The 21,223-nt window shown below is 39.3% G+C and overlaps 1 protein-coding gene across 4 annotated transcripts in view; it reads right to left on the bottom strand.

Annotated features, from left to right (window-relative positions):
• LOC132101360 (voltage-gated potassium channel subunit beta-1-like) overlaps positions 1-21,223 on the bottom strand; it is a 170,429-nt gene that overhangs the window by 36,203 nt on the left and 113,003 nt on the right. For all 4 annotated transcript variants that reach the window (XM_059506257.1, XM_059506253.1, XM_059506254.1 and 1 more), the window contains exon 3: positions 16,316-16,353. In XM_059506257.1, the coding sequence (XP_059362240.1) occupies positions 16,316-16,353 (38 nt within the window). The remainder of the gene's footprint in view (positions 1-16,315; positions 16,354-21,223) is intronic.

The following is a 21,223-nucleotide window of genomic DNA, read 5'->3' as shown; positions in this document are numbered from 1 at the left end:
CTAATTCATCAGTGCCTCACAGTGCCACACCAACCAATCAAGGCTTTAGAATAGACTGATAAATACACATCTACTGCACATGTTTGATGTATTTCTTGTCTTTCTTGTGTAATATTGTATGCGCAACCCAGCCTGAGGTGCATTTCCCAAAAGAATCTTAAGCCAACTAAGGTCACATGTTATGTCATTACCAACATAGTTCAATGATTCAGTTTTTCCTGAAACTATAGTTCAAACGAACATTCACAAACAGGGTTGCAAACTTACGTCGTTGGAACTACAGCTCATGACCTGTGGTTAGAAGCATAGTTTCTTATTAGCAAGGAATATGAGCTTAAATCAATATGCTCTTGGGCACAATAACCAAGCAATAACATGCAGTGAAATCTATATGTTCCATTCGATCTAAATATAAATGCATTTAAATCTATGTATGTTTGCTTTTACTAGCTTTTAAGAGCGCACGTGCACAAATACCTAAGGGAACCCCAGAGTATGACGTAAGAGGCAGCCTGCGGGAAACAGTGGTCACTAGCTAGTTCGTTTCAACAACAATGCATCGTACTATGGTGGATAATCAGCCATTAACATCGTTGATGTAATGACTTCCTTGGTAGTTCTAGATGTCTATCAATGCAAGCAAGTGTCCTTTGATCAGGACTTATCTTTTGAATATCTAGGGATTGTGTTGAAAGGTGCTCCACGCATTCTGTTTATTATTATTTACAGGCCTCCAAAATACTCTCCAGCCTTTGTTGAAGAGGTCACAGAAATGTTATCAATGATTTCCTCAGAGTTTGACTGTTTTGCTATTGCAGGGGATTTTAATATTCACATAGACAATGCAGAAAACAAAACTACAAAAGAAATGATAACTATCTTAAACACTTTTGACCTAATTCAGCATGTGCATGGACCCACACACAAAGGTGGACACACTCTAGACTTAATCATCAGTAGGGGTGTAAACATTTAATCCATTGTTATTAAGGACATAGCATAGCAATCTGATCACTTCTGTATTTTCTTTTTCTTTGATATTTTGATGTCTGCTACAACTGAATCTAGATTGGTCTCTGTCAGAAGGAGATGCATTAACGAGAACACAAGTGTACTATTTATGGAGGCTATATCTTTAACACCAAGCATTTCTGCAGACTGTCGATATTCTCCTTGATTCCTTCAACTCAAAAGTTAAGAATGTTATTGATGATATTGCTCCAATAATAGTCAGAAAGAAAACAAACAGACAGAAATCAGTTTGGAGAAGATCAACAGCAGTTCAGACTATGAAAAGACAATGCAGAAAAGCCGAGCAGATGTGGCGGAAGACAAAACCTGAAATTCACTATAGCATCTATAAAGACAGCCTTCATGCTTTTAATGTGAAACTAGCCACAGCTAGACAGAATTTCTTCTCAAACCTTATAAACAATAACTTAACACTCGTACTCTTTTTGCCACTGTTGAAAGACTGACAAACCCTCCAAGTCAGATTCCCAGTGAAATGCTCTCAGACAGCAAATGCAATGAGTTTGCATCCTTCTTTTCTGAGAAGATCATCAATATCAGGAAGTTGATTAGCACATCCTCAAGTAATGCAGAGGTCAGACAGATTAGGCCACAATATCAAAAAGATACTATGTCTATTTTTGAAGCAATTGATAGCAAAATTCTGGAAGACAAAGTGCGGCACCTAAAATCATCAACCTGCTATCTTGACACACTTCCCACATCTTTTTTCAAAAAAGTGCTTAACTGCTAAGAAGCAGATCTTTTAGAAGTGGTGAACGTCTCACTTCTTTCTGGGACATTTCCAAACTCCCTGAAAACAGCAGTTGTTAAGCCCCTCCTGAAAAAGAGCAATCTTGATAACATCATTTTGAGCAATTTTAGACCAATATCTAATCTTCCTTTTATAGGCAAAATTATAGAAAAGGTAGTTTTTAATCAGCTGAACAAATATTTAAACTCAAAAGGATACCTGGACAATTTTCAATCTGGTTTTTGACTGCATCACAGCACAGAGACAGCACTCATTAAGATAATAAATGATATTCGCTTAAATTGTGACTCTGGCAAAATATCCGTGTTGGTATTGCTAGATCTCAGTGCTGCGTTTGACACTGTCGATCATAACATACTACTAGAGAGACTGGAAAACTGGGTCGGGCTTTCTGGTATGGTACTCAAATGGTTCAGGTCATACTTAGAAGGGAGAGGCTATTATGTGAGTATAGAAAAGCATAAGTCTAAGTGGACGTCCATGACATGCGGAGTCCCACAAGGGTCAATTCTTGCACCGCTCTTGTTTAGCCTGTATATACTCCCACTAAGTCAATAAACAAAAAGAGAATAAATAAATAAAAAGAGACTTACTCATGTTTATGATCTCTGCTGAATAAAGTGCTTCATTCTTTTTTTTCTGAGGAAATTCATTTCTCAAATCCTCAACCACATTGCATCTTTTTGGGGTGAATTATGTCTTATTCCTCTCATCGCGAAGCAAACAGTAAAATAAAAGAACTTGAAGAACAGTCTGGCTGCTTTTTCTTCTGTGTGGGCGTATTCAAGCCGCGCGCTTCAGTTTGAATCTGAATTAGCGCGTTCAGCGCAGGGGCGAGGTCACATTAGATATAATGAAGGGAGACGTAAAAAACGGACATCGCGTTGTTTTCACAACTTAATATGTAATAAATTTTATTCAGTATTCTTTGAACAATATCCAGTTCAAAACAACAACATTTATTTGAAGAAAAAAAAATGTTTTACTTTAACATTTGATTAATCAACTAAGGTCACATGTTATGTCATTACCAACATAGTTCAATGATTCAGTTTTTCCTGAAACTATAGTTCAAACGAACATTCACAAACAGGGTTGCAAACTTACGTCGTTGGAACTACAGCTCATGACCTGTGGTTAGAAGCATAGTTTCTTATTAGCAAGGAATATGAGCTTAAATCAATATGCTCTTGGGCACAATAACCAAGCAATAACATGCAGTGAAATCTATATGTTCCATTCGATCTAAATATAAATGCATTTAAATCTATGTATGTTTGCTTTTACTAGCTTTTAAGAGCGCACGTGCACAAATACCTAAGGGAACCCCAGAGTATGACGTAAGAGGCAGCCTGCGGGAAACAGTGGTCACTAGCTAGTTCGTTTCAACAACAATGCATCGTACTATGGTGGATAATCAGCCATTAACATCGTTGATGTAATGACTTCCTTGGTAGTTCTAGATGTCTATCAATGCAAGCAAGTGTCCTTTGATCAGGACTTATCTTTTGAATATCTAGGGATTGTGTTGAAAGGTGCTCCACGCATTCTGTTTATTATTATTTACAGGCCTCCAAAATACTCTCCAGCCTTTGTTGAAGAGGTCACAGAAATGTTATCAATGATTTCCTCAGAGTTTGACTGTTTTGCTATTGCAGGGGATTTTAATATTCACATAGACAATGCAGAAAACAAAACTACAAAAGAAATGATAACTATCTTAAACACTTTTGACCTAATTCAGCATGTGCATGGACCCACACACAAAGGTGGACACACTCTAGACTTAATCATCAGTAGGGGTGTAAACATTTAATCCATTGTTATTAAGGACATAGCATAGCAATCTGATCACTTCTGTATTTTCTTTTTCTTTGATATTTTGATGTCTGCTACAACTGAATCTAGATTGGTCTCTGTCAGAAGGAGATGCATTAACGAGAACACAAGTGTACTATTTATGGAGGCTATATCTTTAACACCAAGCATTTCTGCAGACTGTCGATATTCTCCTTGATTCCTTCAACTCAAAAGTTAAGAATGTTATTGATGATATTGCTCCAATAATAGTCAGAAAGAAAACAAACAGACAGAAATCAGTTTGGAGAAGATCAACAGCAGTTCAGACTATGAAAAGACAATGCAGAAAAGCCGAGCGGATGTGGCGGAAGACAAAACCTGAAATTCACTATAGCATCTATAAAGACAGCCTTCATGCTTTTAATGTGAAACTAGCCACAGCTAGACAGAATTTCTTCTCAAACCTTATAAACAATAACTTAAATAACACTCGTACTCTTTTTGCCACTGTTGAAAGACTGACAAACCCTCCAAGTCAGATTCCCAGTGAAATGCTCTCAGACAGCAAATGCAATGAGTTTGCATCCTTCTTTTCTGAGAAGATCATCAATATCAGGAAGGTGATTAGCACATCCTCAAGTAATGCAGAGGTCAGACAGATTAGGCCACAATATCAAAAAGATACTATGTCTATTTTTGAAGCAATTGATAGCAAAATTCTGGAAGACAAAGTGCGGCACCTAAAATCATCAACCTGCTATCTTGACACACTTCCCACATCTTTTTTCAAAAAAGTGCTTAACTGCTAAGAAGCAGATCTTTTAGAAGTGGTGAACGTCTCACTTCTTTCTGGGACATTTCCAAACTCCCTGAAAACAGCAGTTGTTAAGCCCCTCCTGAAAAAGAGCAATCTTGATAACATCATTTTGAGCAATTTTAGACCAATATCTAATCTTCCTTTTATAGGCAAAATTATAGAAAAGGTAGTTTTTAATCAGCTGAACAAATATTTAAACTCAAAAGGATACCTGGACAATTTTCAATCTGGTTTTTGACTGCATCACAGCACAGAGACAGCACTCATTAAGATAATAAATGATATTCGCTTAAATTGTGACTCTGGCAAAATATCCGTGCCTGTATTGCTAGATCTCAGTGCTGCGTTTGACACTGTCGATCATAACATACTACTAGAGAGACTGGAAAACTGGGTCGGGCTTTCTGGTATGGTACTCAAATGGTTCAGGTCATACTTAGAAGGGAGAGGCTATTATGTGAGTATAGAAAAGCATAAGTCTAAGTGGACGTCCATGACATGCGGAGTCCCACAAGGGTCAATTCTTGCACCGCTCTTGTTTAGCCTGTATATACTCCCACTAAGTCAATAAACAAAAAGAGAATAAATAAATAAAAAGAGACTTACTCATGTTTATGATCTCTGCTGAATAAAGTGCTTCATTCTTTTTTTTCTGAGGAAATTCATTTCTCAAATCCTAAACCACATTGCATCTTTTTGGGGTGAATTATGTCTTATTCCTCTCATCGCGAAGCAAACAGTAAAATAAAAGAACTTGAAGAACAGTCTGGCTGCTTTTTCTTCTGTGTGGGCGTATTCAAGCCGCGCGCTTCAGTTTGAATCTGAATTAGCGCGTTCAGCGCAGGGGCGAGGTCACATTAGATATAATGAAGGGAGACGTAAAAAACGGACATCGCGTTGTTTTCATATGGATTGCTTTATCACAGAATATTTGGTTTCAGCAGCACTTGTTTAGTTTAAAAGTAGACATGTCAAGCTTTCTATAGATATCTCTCTCATGTCTCTTCGTTGAGTATTCACGGAGTTACAGTTCATTTAAATGACGTGTTTGTAAATGAAGATCAGCGCAGACAATGGCTGCAGACAGCACACCTTGTTTGTTATCTTTATTTTATAAGTGCACAATGTTTTGTTGTTATTTTGTCTGTATCCAAAACAAAGTAGACCCTTTACAGATTCGATTGATGTATTGCTCTTATCTGTACGATTAAAACTGAAAGTGTAATATAAGTTCTTTTTGGGGTTATCAGGAGAAAATGACTCATAACGCGTATATGCGTTAATCGACTCCAGAGGGTTAAAACGACATCTATGTTAATGGGCAAGGGCTATGTGGCAGCAGGTCAGGCGGGGGCGTGCCTTCACACTATGGCCGTCCTCCAGGCATATCAAGCTGACCTGCTGAGAGATTTAGACGAGGGAGAGGGGATCAAGTCCGACGATATTGCAGAGCTTAGACGGACCGCTTATCTCTCGCTCTACGCCACCAAAGAGACCGCTCGCGCGATTGGGTGGTCTATGGCAGCCTTGGTGGCCGCGGAGAGGCATTTATGGCTGACCCTGTCACAGATAAGAGAGCGTGACAGAGTCTGCCTCCTGGACGCCCCGCTTCAAGCCTCGGGCCTGTTCGGCGACACAGTCAATACTGTAGTCGACAGGTTCCAGGAGGCACGCAAACAGGCGGCGGCGTTCCAGAGTTTCCTCCCTCGTCGCTCTCGTGGGTAATCTGGGCGGGAGATACCCACGCCACAGACAAGCTCCTCATACCGCGAGGCTCAAAATCAGAGCGTCGCCACTCGTGCTCCACCACGTCGGGACCGAGGGTCGGGGACTTCCAAAGTGAAATCAGATCTTCGTGCAATTATCGAAGCTAAGAAGTCCTCGACAAAGAGGTCCTGACGCCAGAAGCGCAGTGACCCTGAGAGTAGCCCCTACTGGAAGAGAGCGGTGTCCACCTCATTATACGGTGCCCGTCTCACCCCAGTGCCCTCTGGAGGCCGGTCTGCCAACCCTGCCAGTGTTTCAGGGCGCAGCGGTCTCCCGCGAGTGTCACTCCCAGTTATGTCCGCCCGGGAGCGTAGCGGAGCTGGGAAGCTCGCCACCCCTTCGGGGGCCTCTTACACCAGAGATCAGTCTCAAGAGACTGATTCCCTTAGTACATTATCTAGCAGCGTGGAAACTACTGCCAAATGTATCTCAACGGGTCCTGCACACAGTAGAAAGAGGCTATTGTATTCAGTTCGGCAGTCCACCGCCGATGTTCAATGGGGTTACACCGACAGTCTTCGGCCCCCAGCAGGCTCTGGTGATGGAACAAGAAGTGAATACCCTATTAAGGAAGGTGGGCATCGAGGTGGTCCCTCCTCTAGACAGGGAGTCCGGGTTTTACAGCAGGTATTTCATAGTTCCAAAGAAGGATGGGGGGTTGCGTCCGATCTTAGACTTACGTCAATTAAACCTCTCAGTAATGTCACTGAAGTTCAAAATGCTCACTGTCAAACAGGTTGTAGCTCAAATCAGATCCGAGGACTGGTTTGTCACGATAGATCTCAAAGATGCATACTTCCACATATCCATCCTTCCACAACACAGGAAGTTTCTGAGGTTCGCTTTCGGGGGCAAAACCTACCAATATCGAGTACTTCCCTTCGGCCTGGCACTCTCACCCCGCACGTTCACGAAATGTGTAGATGCGGCTCTGGTACCCCTCCGTATGCAGGGCATCCGCATTCTGAACTATATCGACGATTGGATGATTTTAGCTCAATCAGAGCAGATGGCGGTTCGACATCGAGATGTCGTTCTCGCCCATATGGGGGAGCTGGGTTTGATACTGAACGCCAAGAAGAGTGTACTTTCTCCAGTTCAGAGAACCACCTATCTAGGCCACCCTGCCAGCGGTCTGTGGAGCGGTCGCCATCTGACATGGCACATCAATTGTCTAGAAATGCTAGCAGTGTATCGAGCATTGAAATATTTCCTCCCAGACCTGAGAGGCCGTCATGTGTTGGTGCGTACCGACAACACATCGGTGGTCTCTTATATCAATCACCAGGGAGGTCTGCGTTCATGCCCCTTATACAAGCTGGTATACCAGATCCTCCTGTGGTCCCAGGGCAAACTCCTCTCGTTAAGAGCAGTATATATTATTGAGAGATTGAATGTGGGAGCAGACATGCTGTCGAGACAGGGGCCGAGGCCCGGGGAATGGATGCTTCACCCCGAGGTGGTGGAGCAGATATGGCAGATATTTGGCAAAGCTCAGGTGGACCTCTTCGCGACTCAAGAGACATCGCATAGTCCCCTCTGGTTCTCTCTAGTTCACCCAGCTCAACTGGGACTAGATGCCTTGACACAGACCTGGCCGAGGCTTCGTCTGTACGCCTTTCCCCCCATCGCTCTGATCCCGGGAGTTCGGGCGCGAGTACGCCAGGACGGGGTCCGTCTGTTGCTAGTAACCCAATTCTGGCCGGGCCGAGTATGGTTCGCAGATCTGGTCTCTCTCCTCGATGGCTCTCCATGGGAGATTCCTTTCAGGACAGATCTACTCTCTCAGGCGCAGGGCAATATAATCCACCATCGCCCGGAGCTGTGGAAGTTGTGGGTGTGGCCCCTGAGGGGGTACAGTTATAGCTTCCGGTCTCTCAACTGAGGTTGTTGAGACCCTCCTCCAATCCAGAGCTCCCTCTACGAGGAAACTGTACGCCCTGAGGTGGAAACTCTTCACCTCATAGTGCAGAGACCGCCAGCTTGACCCTGTTAACTGCCCAGTTGGTATAGTTCTTGAGTTTCTACAAGCTAGGCTCTCTGCGGGGTTAACTCACTCCACCTTGAAGGTGTATGTGGCGGCCATAGCTGCTTACCACGTCCCTTTCGATGGTCAGTCAGTGGGTAGGCACCCCCTAGTTACACGTTTCCTCTGCGGTGCACTGAGGCTGAGACCTCCAGTACGGTCCCGTATTCCCCCGTGGGACTTGTTTGTGGTGTTAGAGGCTCTCTGTAAAGCTCCATTCGAGCCGATTCAACATATATCAGATAGACATCTGACCCTTAACACTGCCCTGTTACTGGCGATTACATCTCTAAAGAGAGTTGGAGACCTTCAGGCCCTCTCGGTGGCTCCTAACTACTTAGACTTTGCCCCTGGTATGGCCAAAGCATTCTTATACCCTCGAGCGGGTTATGTTCCCAAAGTTCCATCTGTTACACCACAGCCTATAGTACTGCAGGCCTTCTGCCCTCCTCCCTTTCGGGAGCCAGACCAGGAGAAGCTAAATTGTATGTGTCCAGTGCGAGCAGACCCTTAGTCGTTGGATAGTCGAGGCTATCAACATCTCCTATGAGTCCTCTGGTCTTCCCCTTCCTTTGGGAGCCAAGGCTCACTCTACGCAGAGTATGGCTGCCTCTAAGGCCTTTCTAGCAGGTGTGTCCCTCTTGGACATCTGCAACGCTGCGGGATGGTCCACGCCCTCTACATTTGCCAGATTTTACAATCTTGATATGCGAGCCACTCCTGGCTCTTCTGTCCTCTTGCCTTAGCTGTGCTCTTCGGATACACACTAGGCAGGGGATTGGTAGTCTGGCAGCGTTGGCACATCGTTCCCCAAAGCGCTTGATGCAGCTCAAGTTCCTGAAGAGGAACGTTTCTAGGTTACGAATGTAACCCTAGTTCCTCGAAGGAACGAGGGCCAGCACTTGCTTCCCTACTCGAAGCTGAAGCCAGCTGCGTGGCACGTGCCTTTATAGCTTCCTGGTCGCTACGTCACCCCGCCTGTGACGTCACGCTCTTCCATTGGACAGATTGCACACGATATTCAGAGTTGATCTTGCCAAAGGCGTTTCCCAAAGTGCTCGACGCTAGGGTCGACGAGGGAACTAGGGTTACATTCGTAACCTAGAGACATTTTCAAGGTGAATGCATACCTTGACTTTAGGGGTCAAACAACTAAAAATCAAGTCAGGAATCTTGGTGTGATTCTGGAGACAGACCTTAGTTTCAGTAGTCATGTCAAAGCAATAACTAAATCTGCATACTATAATTTAAAAAACATTGCAAGAATTAGATGTTTTGTTTCCAGCCAAGACTTGGAGAAACTTGTTCATGCCTTTATCACCAGCAGGGTTGACTATTGTAATGGGTCCTCACCGGCCTTCCTAAAAAGACCATTAGACAGTTGCAGCTCATCCAGAACGCTGCTGCCAGCAGCTGATTAGAACCAGAAAATCTGAGCATTTCACACCAGTCTTCAGGTCCTTACACTGGCTTCCAGTTACATTTAGGAATGATTTTAAAGTACTTTTACCTGTATAGAAGTCACTAAATGAACTAGGACCGAAATATATTGCAGATATGCTCACAGAATATAAGCCTAACACCACTCAGATCATTAGGATCGAGTCAGTTAGAAATACCATGGGTTCACACAAAACAAGGGGAGTCCACCTTTAGTTACTATGCCGCCTGCAGTTAGAATCATCTTCTAGAAGAGATCAGATGTGCTAAAATACTAGACACATTTAAATCTAGACTTAAAACTCATCTGTTTAGCTGTGCATTTATTGAATGAGCACTGTGCAATGTCCGAACTGATTGCACTATATTTTCACTGTTTTTTTTTATGTAAAATAATTTTCTAACTGTTTTAAATTAATTTTAAATAAGTACATTTTTTAATAATTTCAAAAGTTATTTTTCTTCATTATTATTTTACTTTATTTTATGTAAAGCACTTTGAATTACCATTGTGTACGAAATGTGCTATATAAATAAACTTGCCTTGCCTTGCCTAGTTCTAGTGTTAATAAAGTACCGATTAGGTGATCACCTCAACCAAATTTTATTTATGATGAAAAGTATAAAAATCACTGCTTTAGTCATCACTAGAACAAGCTATATGCAATAGGATGAGCTGAATGGCAAAATCAGTGCTAGAAATTCCTCAAAAGTAATTGGAATCACATAGTATTAACCCTGGCAAAAGAGTTGAAAATAAAAGTTTTGAGTTAAAAGGAGAATGGTTCAATTCTGGCTTTGCGGGTAGAGGCATAAAGTGAGTGTCAGGTTGCTTCCATCTTTGAAATTTTAAAAGACAGCGGTTCATAAGAAAAAAATCAAGCTGCAAACATTGGGCACAACAAAGCTACAAAGGGCAAAAATGTATCTCCACTGACCAGGATGACCACCAAGTCATATGAATGTCACTCAATAACCATAGGACATCAAGTGACCAACAAAAATAACCTACAAAAAGAATGGCAAATGGCAGCTGGGGTGAAAGTGCTTGGTGAGGATGGTTTGAAACAAGCTCCTGGGGCAGGGAAAAGCTGGAAAAAAGCCCTTCATCAGTAATAAGCAAAGAAGAGACATGCTGAGGTTTGCGAAAAAGTAACAAAAATACAAACGTATTGTCTGCACACTGATATTGTTCAAAAAGAATAATTGAATACAACGTTTTGACCATTAGGTCTTCGTCAGACATGTTTTTGCTACAGTTTGACTTTTTTGTCCTGCACCTGAGCCCTCTGTGGGTTTGTGGGATGTGCGTTACTTTCTTACAGTTTGGTTTGCAAAAATACCATAAGGATTGGTCCGTAGAGGACTAGAGTAAGGTCATCTTCTCTGATGAGTACAATTTTCAGCTTTGCCCCACATCTGGTCGTCTAATGGTTAGATGGAGACCTGGAGAGGCATACAAACCACAGTATCTCACAGAAACTGTGCAATATAGTGGAAGATTGATTATGATCTGGGGGTGCTTCAGCAAGACTGGTGTCAGGCACATTTGGCTTTGTGAAGGGTGCATGAATCAAGCAATGTACAAGGTCGTCCTGAAAGAAAACAGTGTTCCCCAGTGTTTTTTTTTTCAGCAGGACAATGCTCAATGCCACACAGGCCAATCAAGGTGAGGGTGGAGGACCACTAGATCAAGACCCTGTCATGGCCAGCCCAATCTCCAGACCTGAACCTCATTTAAAACCTCTGTAATGTGATGAAGAGGAAGATGGTAAAGCTGAGCTGCTTGAATTTTTGCGCCAGGAGCAGCATAAAGTCACCCAACAGCAATGGGAAAGACTGATGGAGAGCATGTTGCCAGTAGTTTATAGAATAAAACAAAAATGCGCATTGTATTGAAAAATATACAGATAGGTCCCTATACTGTATACACAATTTTCATAATTTCAGCTATGTACTGTATGAGATGGAAATGCATTTAGGGACTGGCTGGATGTTGTCAAAGGGTCTTTCTTTACTATGAAGATAATCATCTAATCATCCACCACTGATGTCCTCTGTGGACGTTCAGGCCTTTTTTATGTTGCTGAACTCACCAGTATGTTCTTTTTTTTTTTTTGCATAATGTACCAAACTGTTGATTTGGCTACTCCTAATGTTCCGGCTATCTCTCTCTCTATTTGTTTTGTTTTTAAGCTAATTGTGAATGAGCATGCTCAGGTGCGCTGTTTATGAATGACTGGAATTTGAATGAACTATAAAATTGGAAGTTTAAGAAGTGTTTGTGAATCCAGAGGAGAGTTTTCGGGAAGGTCCATTTTACATGCAAATTACTCTGAATTTACTCCTATATTTACGAATGTTTCACGAAGGAGGACCATTATATTCCTGTGGCAGGTTAAAATATGGCTTGCAGAGTCTAGAAACCATTCACCATTTTTTTTTAAATTTTTTTTTAATTTAGGTGGTACTTCAATTTAAGATATTCAGTAGGCCTACAGGATGAGGGGTGGGAGAATTATTATTATTATTATTATTATTATTTATTTGGAATGCAATATTATTTTTAATGTTTTTCCAATGTTAACTTTTTTTTAATTATGCAATTTTTATTCATATGTAATTATTCATAATATTTCATATGCATTTAGTTTATATTTACAATTCTAAATACATTTTTAATCATACCAAATGAATCCAGTCATTTGACAAGACTAGTTCATTAACATATACAGAGTACCGAGACTTGCTACTGCCAATACATCCACAACATGCTGCTGTGAGCATGTAAGAAATACTGCTGCTGCACAAATAACATATATGAATAATCCCCATAACATACATGATCACCCCATAGCAGATCTATACAGGTGGAGTTGGGGAAGGTGGAGGGTTTCTGAAATGTGCCACTACTGCTACAGCAAACACTAGTCATGTATTTGAATGTTGCAGCGACTTGTTAGCTCCTGTATCAGCAACGTCATCACAGTATGTTCTTGATCATTAAACTTTCCTCATCTTTAATCTTCTGTGAAAGTATTTGGCATTTTTCCATTGCACAACCTCTCTTTTTTCTCCTTTTTTTTTTTGCTGAGGGTCACCTTCTTAGCTGAGCAGATTTTTATTGTTGAGCTGGGAGATTTGTTGAACTTGACAGAAAAAAAAAAAGTTTGAATACAGTTTGGAGCTCCTTTAATGGCATTCCATAAGAAAACTTTAGGAGGAACTAAAGTTAATCACAAAGCTAAGAATATCACAAGTGGACAGAAAGTCAAAACAATTTACATTACCATTCTTAAATGTTATATTAACATGCAATGACAATTAAGGTGAATACTGTATCTAAAACTTCACACTCTTCTATCTATTGTGCATAATTATATATATATATATATATATATATATATATATATATATATATATATATATATATATATATATATATATATATATATATATATATATATATATATATATATATATATATAAATATAAATATAGTACAGACCAAAAGATTGGACACACCTTCTCATTCAAAGAGTTTTCTTTATTTTCATGACTATGAAAATTGTAGATTCACACTGAAGGCATCAAAACTATGAATTAACACATGTGGAATTATATATGGAATTATATACATAACAAAAAAGTGTGAAACAACTGAAAATATGTAATATTCTAGGTTCTTCAAAGTAGCCAACTTTTGCTTTGATTACTGCTTTGCACACTCTTGGCATTCTCTTGATGAGCTTCAAGAGGTAGTCACCTGAAATGGTCTTCCAACAGTCTTGAAGGAGTTCCCAGAGAGATGCTTAGCACTTGTTGGCCCTTTTGCCTTCTGTCTGCGGTCCAGCTCACCCCTAAACCATCTCAATTGGGTTCAGGTCCGGTGACTGTGGAGGCCAGGTCATCTGGTGCAGCACCCCATCACTCTCCTTCTTGGTCAAACAGCTTTAATAATAACTTTTGGTCTGTACTGTGTGTGTATATATATATATATATATATATATATATATATATATATATATATATATATATATATATATATATATATATAAAATAATTTATCCAGTGGTTTGCATTTGTCCCATTTAAGACTTGATGCCCCTAAATCATTTGATGCTGATTCATCACGTGAGAAAGCATGAGAGACTCAGAAGGCAGGAGAACAATCAAATAAGCCCCCACATATACCCATACTTATGCAAATATGCACGCATACTCATACAAACAGATTCACCCACAAACCCACTCTCACCCTGAAGGTTTAGCTGCAAATTAACTTGTAGCCTCCTGAACAACAAAAGACACACCAAGGGCAAGATTTACTAAACAGGGCAAATTAGCATTAGATCGCAATTCCATAAAAGCACAAATGGGAGGGGAAATTTCTGCGGGTGATTTACTGACAATGTACACATTAAATAACACAGACAGATAATTTCCATAATGACCAGCACAATCTACCAAGAGCAGTACAAATTGTTGCCTGCTTTAAGACATGCTTTTCAGGAGGGCATTGCAAATTTGACAAACTCAAACGTTAGTAAATAATGTTGCGTAATTAATTTTAAAACTCTGTTTGCATCTAAAATGGAAAGTCCTACAAATGCATATCAATAAGGTCAGGCGCAAAAATAACTGTCCACACCTTTTCAGCACTAATTCTTCACTGCATGTCTTTATTAAATCCTGACAGTACTATTTTAACAGCAAAAGATGGTTTGTGCTGGCGCCAGCTGTTAGTAAATCTGGCCCAAAATGATAATGTCCTCTTGACAGCCATTGTTAGAATTGCCAAAGACATCCAAAAACCTGCTAACCGTCGACAGGATTTCTGTATATAGATAAAACACAATCACACCTGAACAACGTAGGCCAGCCTATGGCGAAACCATGCAAGTTACACACATTTTAAAAAATGTAAATCTTTTTTTTTATATCTTTTTATGTGAACTGATTGACCTGGTCTTGTTGAACTTTGCAAAACCACCAAACATTTTCTGTCCATATAGATACATACGGACTAGAAGCTGTTGTGAAACCGTAATGGTACTTGCTTGCAATGATTTTGGACAGTAATGCTGACGTTACCTTTAATAAGACTTTTTAGATTTTAAGAAATTACATTTAAAGGTTTTCATCTCAGTGTCATTTTCAAGGGACACCTTTGTGGGGAAGGAATCATGTACAATGATAGTGACATATTATTAAGGCAGCATGGAGTTTAGTCATGTCATGTAATTGAGTTTTAAAGAAGATTAGAGCAGTGACTATCAATTATATAAATTATTGTTTCAGTTATTATAGTCAATAGTCAATTATTAAAAAAAAAATTTAAAAAAAAAAAACTTAAAGGGATTCAAGATCATTTAAATGAATACATCTCTGGAAGAATGTATATACCACTGCAAAATTATCCGTTTCTCTGGTTTTTATATTTATAGGTAAAGTAAGGTCCATATATTTTTGGACACAGACACATTTTTTATAGTTTTAACTGCTGACCAAAACATTTTCAGGTTACAGTTATATAATGAATATGGGCTTAAAGTGCACACCTGATCTTTACTTTGAGGGTAATAACAATAAAAATGGAGGAAAGGTTAAGGACTGACAGCTCTTTAATATATACTTCCACCATTTTTCAAGGGATCTTAAGTAATTGGACAATTGACTGAAAAACTGTTTCATGGACAGGTTTCTATGGAGATTCAGATTTCTATGGAGACCAGCTGTAGATGTCAGACAAGATGGCGGAAAGCAGCAGCGGCAAATAATTGTTTCTTGATTGAGGCCCAGTGTCTTGTCTGTGTCATTCCTTTTTCAGAGATGGTAATCAAATAAAACTCAAATATAAGGGCTGATGTTCAGTTCACAGTCCTGTGTGATCATCTGTACAAGACCTGAGAGAAGAGCAGTTTTCACAGTCTGTAGCCTCGCATTTATTACAAACATCAACTCTACTTCATTTAACAGAAGCCTTTTAACACTTCCTTTAATCCTCTTCCTACTACTTCCACACACACTCTTACACTCCAAGAGTGTTACTCACACAAAGTGCTAAGATAAATTCTTGATTCAGATGTTACCCACTGACACTTCAATGCCTCGGAGAAAGCAAATCCCTTATGACTGCATTGAAACAAACTGCCCTGTCACTCCACGCTAGGAGTCCAGTCAGATCGACTCAGATGAGGACGCTGAGTCATTCCACTGCCTTGGGGAGGTGAAAACTGTGTGTGTGGGCTCATATTTAGGATGGGGTAACGATTCCAACATTTCATGCTCTATCTCTTGACAACCAGCACAGAAAGGAAGGGGCTGTCTGACCAGAGAGACTGAGGACATTTTAACCCTTCCATCGAGGCAGAAAGACAGCAGGCTGTTTTATATAAACTTGCATGCCCTCAGAAGCAAATTATCATCCCCGCTTGTCCTCCAGTTTGACGCGATTGTCCCTTCCACAACATCTGCGTCTGTGTGCTTGTACGATTTACACAACTTTGAGAACAAAATGTCAGGGTATTTTGCCTCGTGTACTCATACATACATGTATTTGCCATCTGCAGGCTTTTCTTGTCACTCTTGCTGTTATTTTCACTATGTTCTGATTTGAACAGTTTAATAGTTTCATTGCTTCAGGTAAGTGCAGTGAAGCGGAACAGTTCTCACTTACTTCATCTGAAATCTGTCCTCCAAATGTCACCCATGTGCCTGTAAATGAAAAAGAAAAAGAATATTATGTGTTGAATTGTGATATTGTAAAAGCATGTTGGTCTTATTTAATGACTGTTTATGATTATAACTTAGAGAGCAAAAAGCAGGGGACCAGAGAAAACCGGCTCATTTGTGTTTTCTGTATTGTCAGAACAATTCTCCACAATGCTCTACTGACTATGCAATTAAGAAGCCAATTCTTTTTCTACCTTTAAAATTTGCATGTATGAACATATAAATTATGGGATGCCAAATCTGAAATAATAATGCTGCAAATAATGACCAGTTGTGCCATACTTAACTCAAAGGAGCTTTAAAAAGTAATTCTCCAATGACATGGGAAAGAAAAGAAAAATAATGACTTTATTCAAGAATTTGTCTCCTCCGCGTCACCATATAGCGCCATTTTGGAGAGTATTACATACGTAAACAACATATGCAATGTATGTACGTGGAGACATTGTTTACATTCAGATCAAACCGTGAACAACGTAAACAGCGTATCCGTGGTGCTGACACAAAACAGCATACATACATGTTTATGTATGTGATACTCTCTAAAATCTATAGTGTGACGCGGAGGAGACAAATTGTTGAATAAAGTTGTTATTTTTCTTTTCTTTGTGCAAATAAAGCATTCTCGTAACACTGATGTCACATGGATTATTTTAACAAACTCCTTGCTAGGTTTCTGAGCCTTGATAATGTAAGGATCCTTGCTTTCTATGTGAGGGTCAGAGAGCTCTCGAGATGCATCAACAATATCTTAATTTGTGTTCCAATGATGAACAAAGGTCTTACACATTTTGAACGACACAAGAGTGAGTAATCAGTGACAGAATTTTCATTTGGAAGTGAACTATCGGATATTGTTGTAATGACATATTTTTTAAATATGCCATTACAACAATATACTTTTTAATTGTTTCAATGCAATTCATTTTAAATAACATTGTATTTTCATTCACACAAACACTAACATGGTAACGCACGTGATACAGTAATAATGCAATAAATGTTAATTTGACAACATCTTCAGTTATTCACTGTTTATAGTACTGAAAAGTATAGCTAACCAATTAAAGTTTTTACTATAGCATTTTAAATTTTTTACTATTAAAATCACAATAATTTTTTACAGTGTGTGAGTTTGCTCTTACTGTATAAACCAAGATTCTGCTGCTCTCTATTTCCCAAGTGGTAAAGGTCACATGCATAATAACTGTCTCAGTTCATTTAATGCAGAACCTACTGTCTACTAAACTGTATCCACTTTTACCTTTAACATTTACAGTGCATTTCATTAGATTGAAAAATTTAAATGTATATTTAAGAGTTATACTCAAAACCTTCAAAATATTTACTCAACCCCAAATGTATTAAAAAGCGTGACATTTGAAAATGCACAATCTCTCCTAAAGCACGATCAGGCTAATTAGGTTGTCACTGCAACTGAATTATGGATCTGCTGTTTTGAGCCAGTTACACGCTCCAGAAGTGAGAACCTACAGCGGAGAAGCTTTACCTATTTCTAACAGCTGCAGATTCAGAGAAAATACTCCAAAGAGCTGTAAATCCAGGCCAGCAGAACAGAAGCTCAGCCAGCAGAGCTTATAAATAGCAGCTGCAGTCTGACTCAGAGATGTAATGCTGCCGTGGTTTGACAGTGGAGAAGACCCCAAATTTACGGCACATTGCTTATGAAGCAACAAGATAACGGGAAATGTTATGCGGCTCTGAGGCTGTTACGCTATGAGTTTTAATGAGGGATGGGAATCTATTTTAGCGTGTGGAATTAACAGAACTTTATTCCTGCCCACTCACTCACTGCTGCAGTGGGGTCAAGTAAAGCTGTCCTATATTTATTTGCACTCTTTTACAAAATGCTGCTGACATCAGCAACCATCTTTCTATTTCTAGACGTCCCAATAGGTGGTTTTAGGAAAGCAAAGCAGTTATGTATGGCATTTGTACTCCAGTATTCCACTGGGGGTAGCATTTCTATTTCAAACAAATATGATTTACTTTCTTCTGCTGAACACAAAAGGCAATACCTTGAAAAATTGTTTCTCTTTTAACAGTTATAAAAAGGACAAAGAAGCACCATAAAATGATCTTACAACTATCATAATAACAATCCAAATGACTTATGTGCTATATTCTGATGATATACAATAGCTTTGGGTGATGTTTACATTGTTATTCACTGATGATATTCAGTATTCTCCTCCGATATGACTTGATCATTTAGTTGAACTTGAGAACCTGATTAGTCTGATTCAGGAACGAATCTTTCAGACCAACTTTGAAATGTATCAACTGATTTACTGAAAAAAAATGAAGAATGAATCTTTCATGAATAGACAAACTACCAAGTCTGCCAATTTGCATCTGTTCTTGCACAAAGCTACTGACTGACATGGACATATGAATCGCATTTCTGATACTTTATGGTGTTTGTCTGATTATTATTTTGTAATGTTACATTGTGTTCCACTAAAGAAACTCATATTTAGGGAGACAAGAGGGAGAAGAACCCCTAACAGAAATTGCATTCTATGGGTAAATATCCTTATCTTGATAAAAATAAAACAAAAATAAAAAAATAAAAATGTGATCCTTGCAGAAGCCTAAAGTTAAGAAAATTTCTCACTAAATAAGGATAAGATAGCTTTCGTTTCTATATAGTGTTTAACTTAAGCTAAGGATAGAAATGTCATGTGCAGATAAGAGGCAAGGTCATTTTTCAGAGGAAAAGAAGAGGGGGAGAAGGCCAGCGGGTCAGTGACATGCAGGGACTGTGCTGATGGCAAGAGTGAAATTGTGAAAACAAGAGAGCAAATTAACTCTCACTAGAAGTCAGATATATGACAGGCAAAGCAAACATGTCACTTATGGGTACGACTGACGGCGCTTTGAGCAATAAGAGTCTTTCACCCACAAAAAAACTCAACATTTCACAAGCAGAGGCTGACAGGAGGACACATATAAACATGCTTTGCACTTGCTTTTCAGATTGCAGAAGCATTTGAATAAAATAACTCTTTGTATCCAAATAGATCCCGAATTAACTGTTAATTGAACAGACTAGTTGAGTAGATCATCCATCTGATTGACACCACAGCTTTGGGCAGCATGTATAAGGTCACTATGACTGTGCAGAAACTCATTGTTAATGCCAAGCATCCTCTTCCTCTCTCTCACTCTTCCTCTCAAGGTACATTATGTTAATAGTCTGGTGTTAACCTTCTCTGTCCGATTTTTTTTTCTTCATGCAGCCTGAATAATTTTGATGGGTTTTCAGATAGCCTTTCTGGAGAGTTCCTTCAAAATGACCCTTGACAAATGAGGTGAGAATGAACTTAAGTGAAAACAGTCCAGAGCTAAATACTGAGTATTGACTTCACTCATATTCACTGAAGGTGTTACCAATTTTGGTATAATACTGCAATAAAAAAAAATGTCTGTGTACAGATGTGTGAAGCTCACACAAAAGTCACTTTCAAACACAGAAGTTTCCGTTGGTCAACAGAAACTTCACATGAAACTACAAATCACATGGATTCCCACTGAAATTAATGGATTTCACCCACAAAAATATACAGTGCAATAACGGCATCTTTACACTCAGAGCTCACATGAAAGATGTTTTCAGTGTCCCACATAACACATTCAAGTACTATGGTATTTACATTTTACATCAAGGTAAGCACACCATGTACTACTATGGTACAGTACATGTTAAAACATGGTAAAACATTGCTTTTGGTATTTTTTTAGTGAATGTTAACAAACATTCCTGATTAAATATATAGTCTAAGAGTATATAGCTTGGTTACTGAATCAATCAAAGTCATTCAAGGGTCATCGATTGGCTGGATTTCATACTTTATGCCTGTGTATGTTGTTTCTCATCTAATTAACACAGGAACTCAGTCTGACGCCAAACACATTGATCCTTACCCTGCCGTGAATCAGTCTTGGGCATGACTGAGCTCCTGAATGCTACATCACATTCAGATCCCCTGCTGTTAGGCAGATCCATACACAGCTAATGTGGATTATATATGGATTACTGTTTTATACTCCATTCTAAAAACCTCATAACAGTGGCGGTCAACCTAATAGCTCCTGTCTCCTCGGGGGCCTCAATTTACCAAGCTGCATAGATAGTGAGTGTAAAGCTAAGAAAAGTGTATAATATATTTATATGGTATAATATGTTTAAATAAATCAGCTTGATAGGAAATTTCATAGCTGCTCAGGGATAGCACTGTTCATTACTGCTGGTGAAGGATCCATTTCCACATTGGAAATGGACATTTTATTGACCTTACATTTTTGTTATTGCTAAGCTGAATTTTTAGCTGTTTAGTTTCAAGTTTTCACAGTGTCACATGAGCCTCAATAAATCATTATAATATGCTGATATGCTGCTCTAGAAACATTTATTATTAAAATAATAATAATAATAATAATAATAATAATAATGGTTGTACTGCACTTCAAGTCTGTTTAACCTTAGCCCGAGGGACGTGGTTGCAAGAGCAGCGGAATGACAAAACTTTTACAGTGATGAAATTCTGAGGTGTTTACAGAAATAAATATTTGTGAACCTGTGAAACTTTTTTATGAGTGATGTTTTGAGGTGAGTAGGCTTTCTCTTCAGGGTGTGGGAAATGTTTCAAAGGCCAATGTAAGAAAGAATCAAAAGTTTTATTTTTGTGTATACACAAAAGCACACACATACTCATAGTGGTCTTATCGCTTAGAGACAAACCCTGAATTTACTTTACAAACCACTTTACAACAACATCCAAATGGTAAAATCTCTCAGATTCAATCAATCAGCTGATGGCAACAAGGA

This window comes from Carassius carassius, chromosome 23 (assembly GCF_963082965.1).
Source record: "Carassius carassius chromosome 23, fCarCar2.1, whole genome shotgun sequence".
Classification (NCBI taxonomy): Eukaryota; Metazoa; Chordata; class Actinopteri; order Cypriniformes; family Cyprinidae; genus Carassius; species Carassius carassius.
Note: the sequence above shows the minus strand (reverse complement) of the source record. Positions and strands in the feature narration are given on the sequence as shown.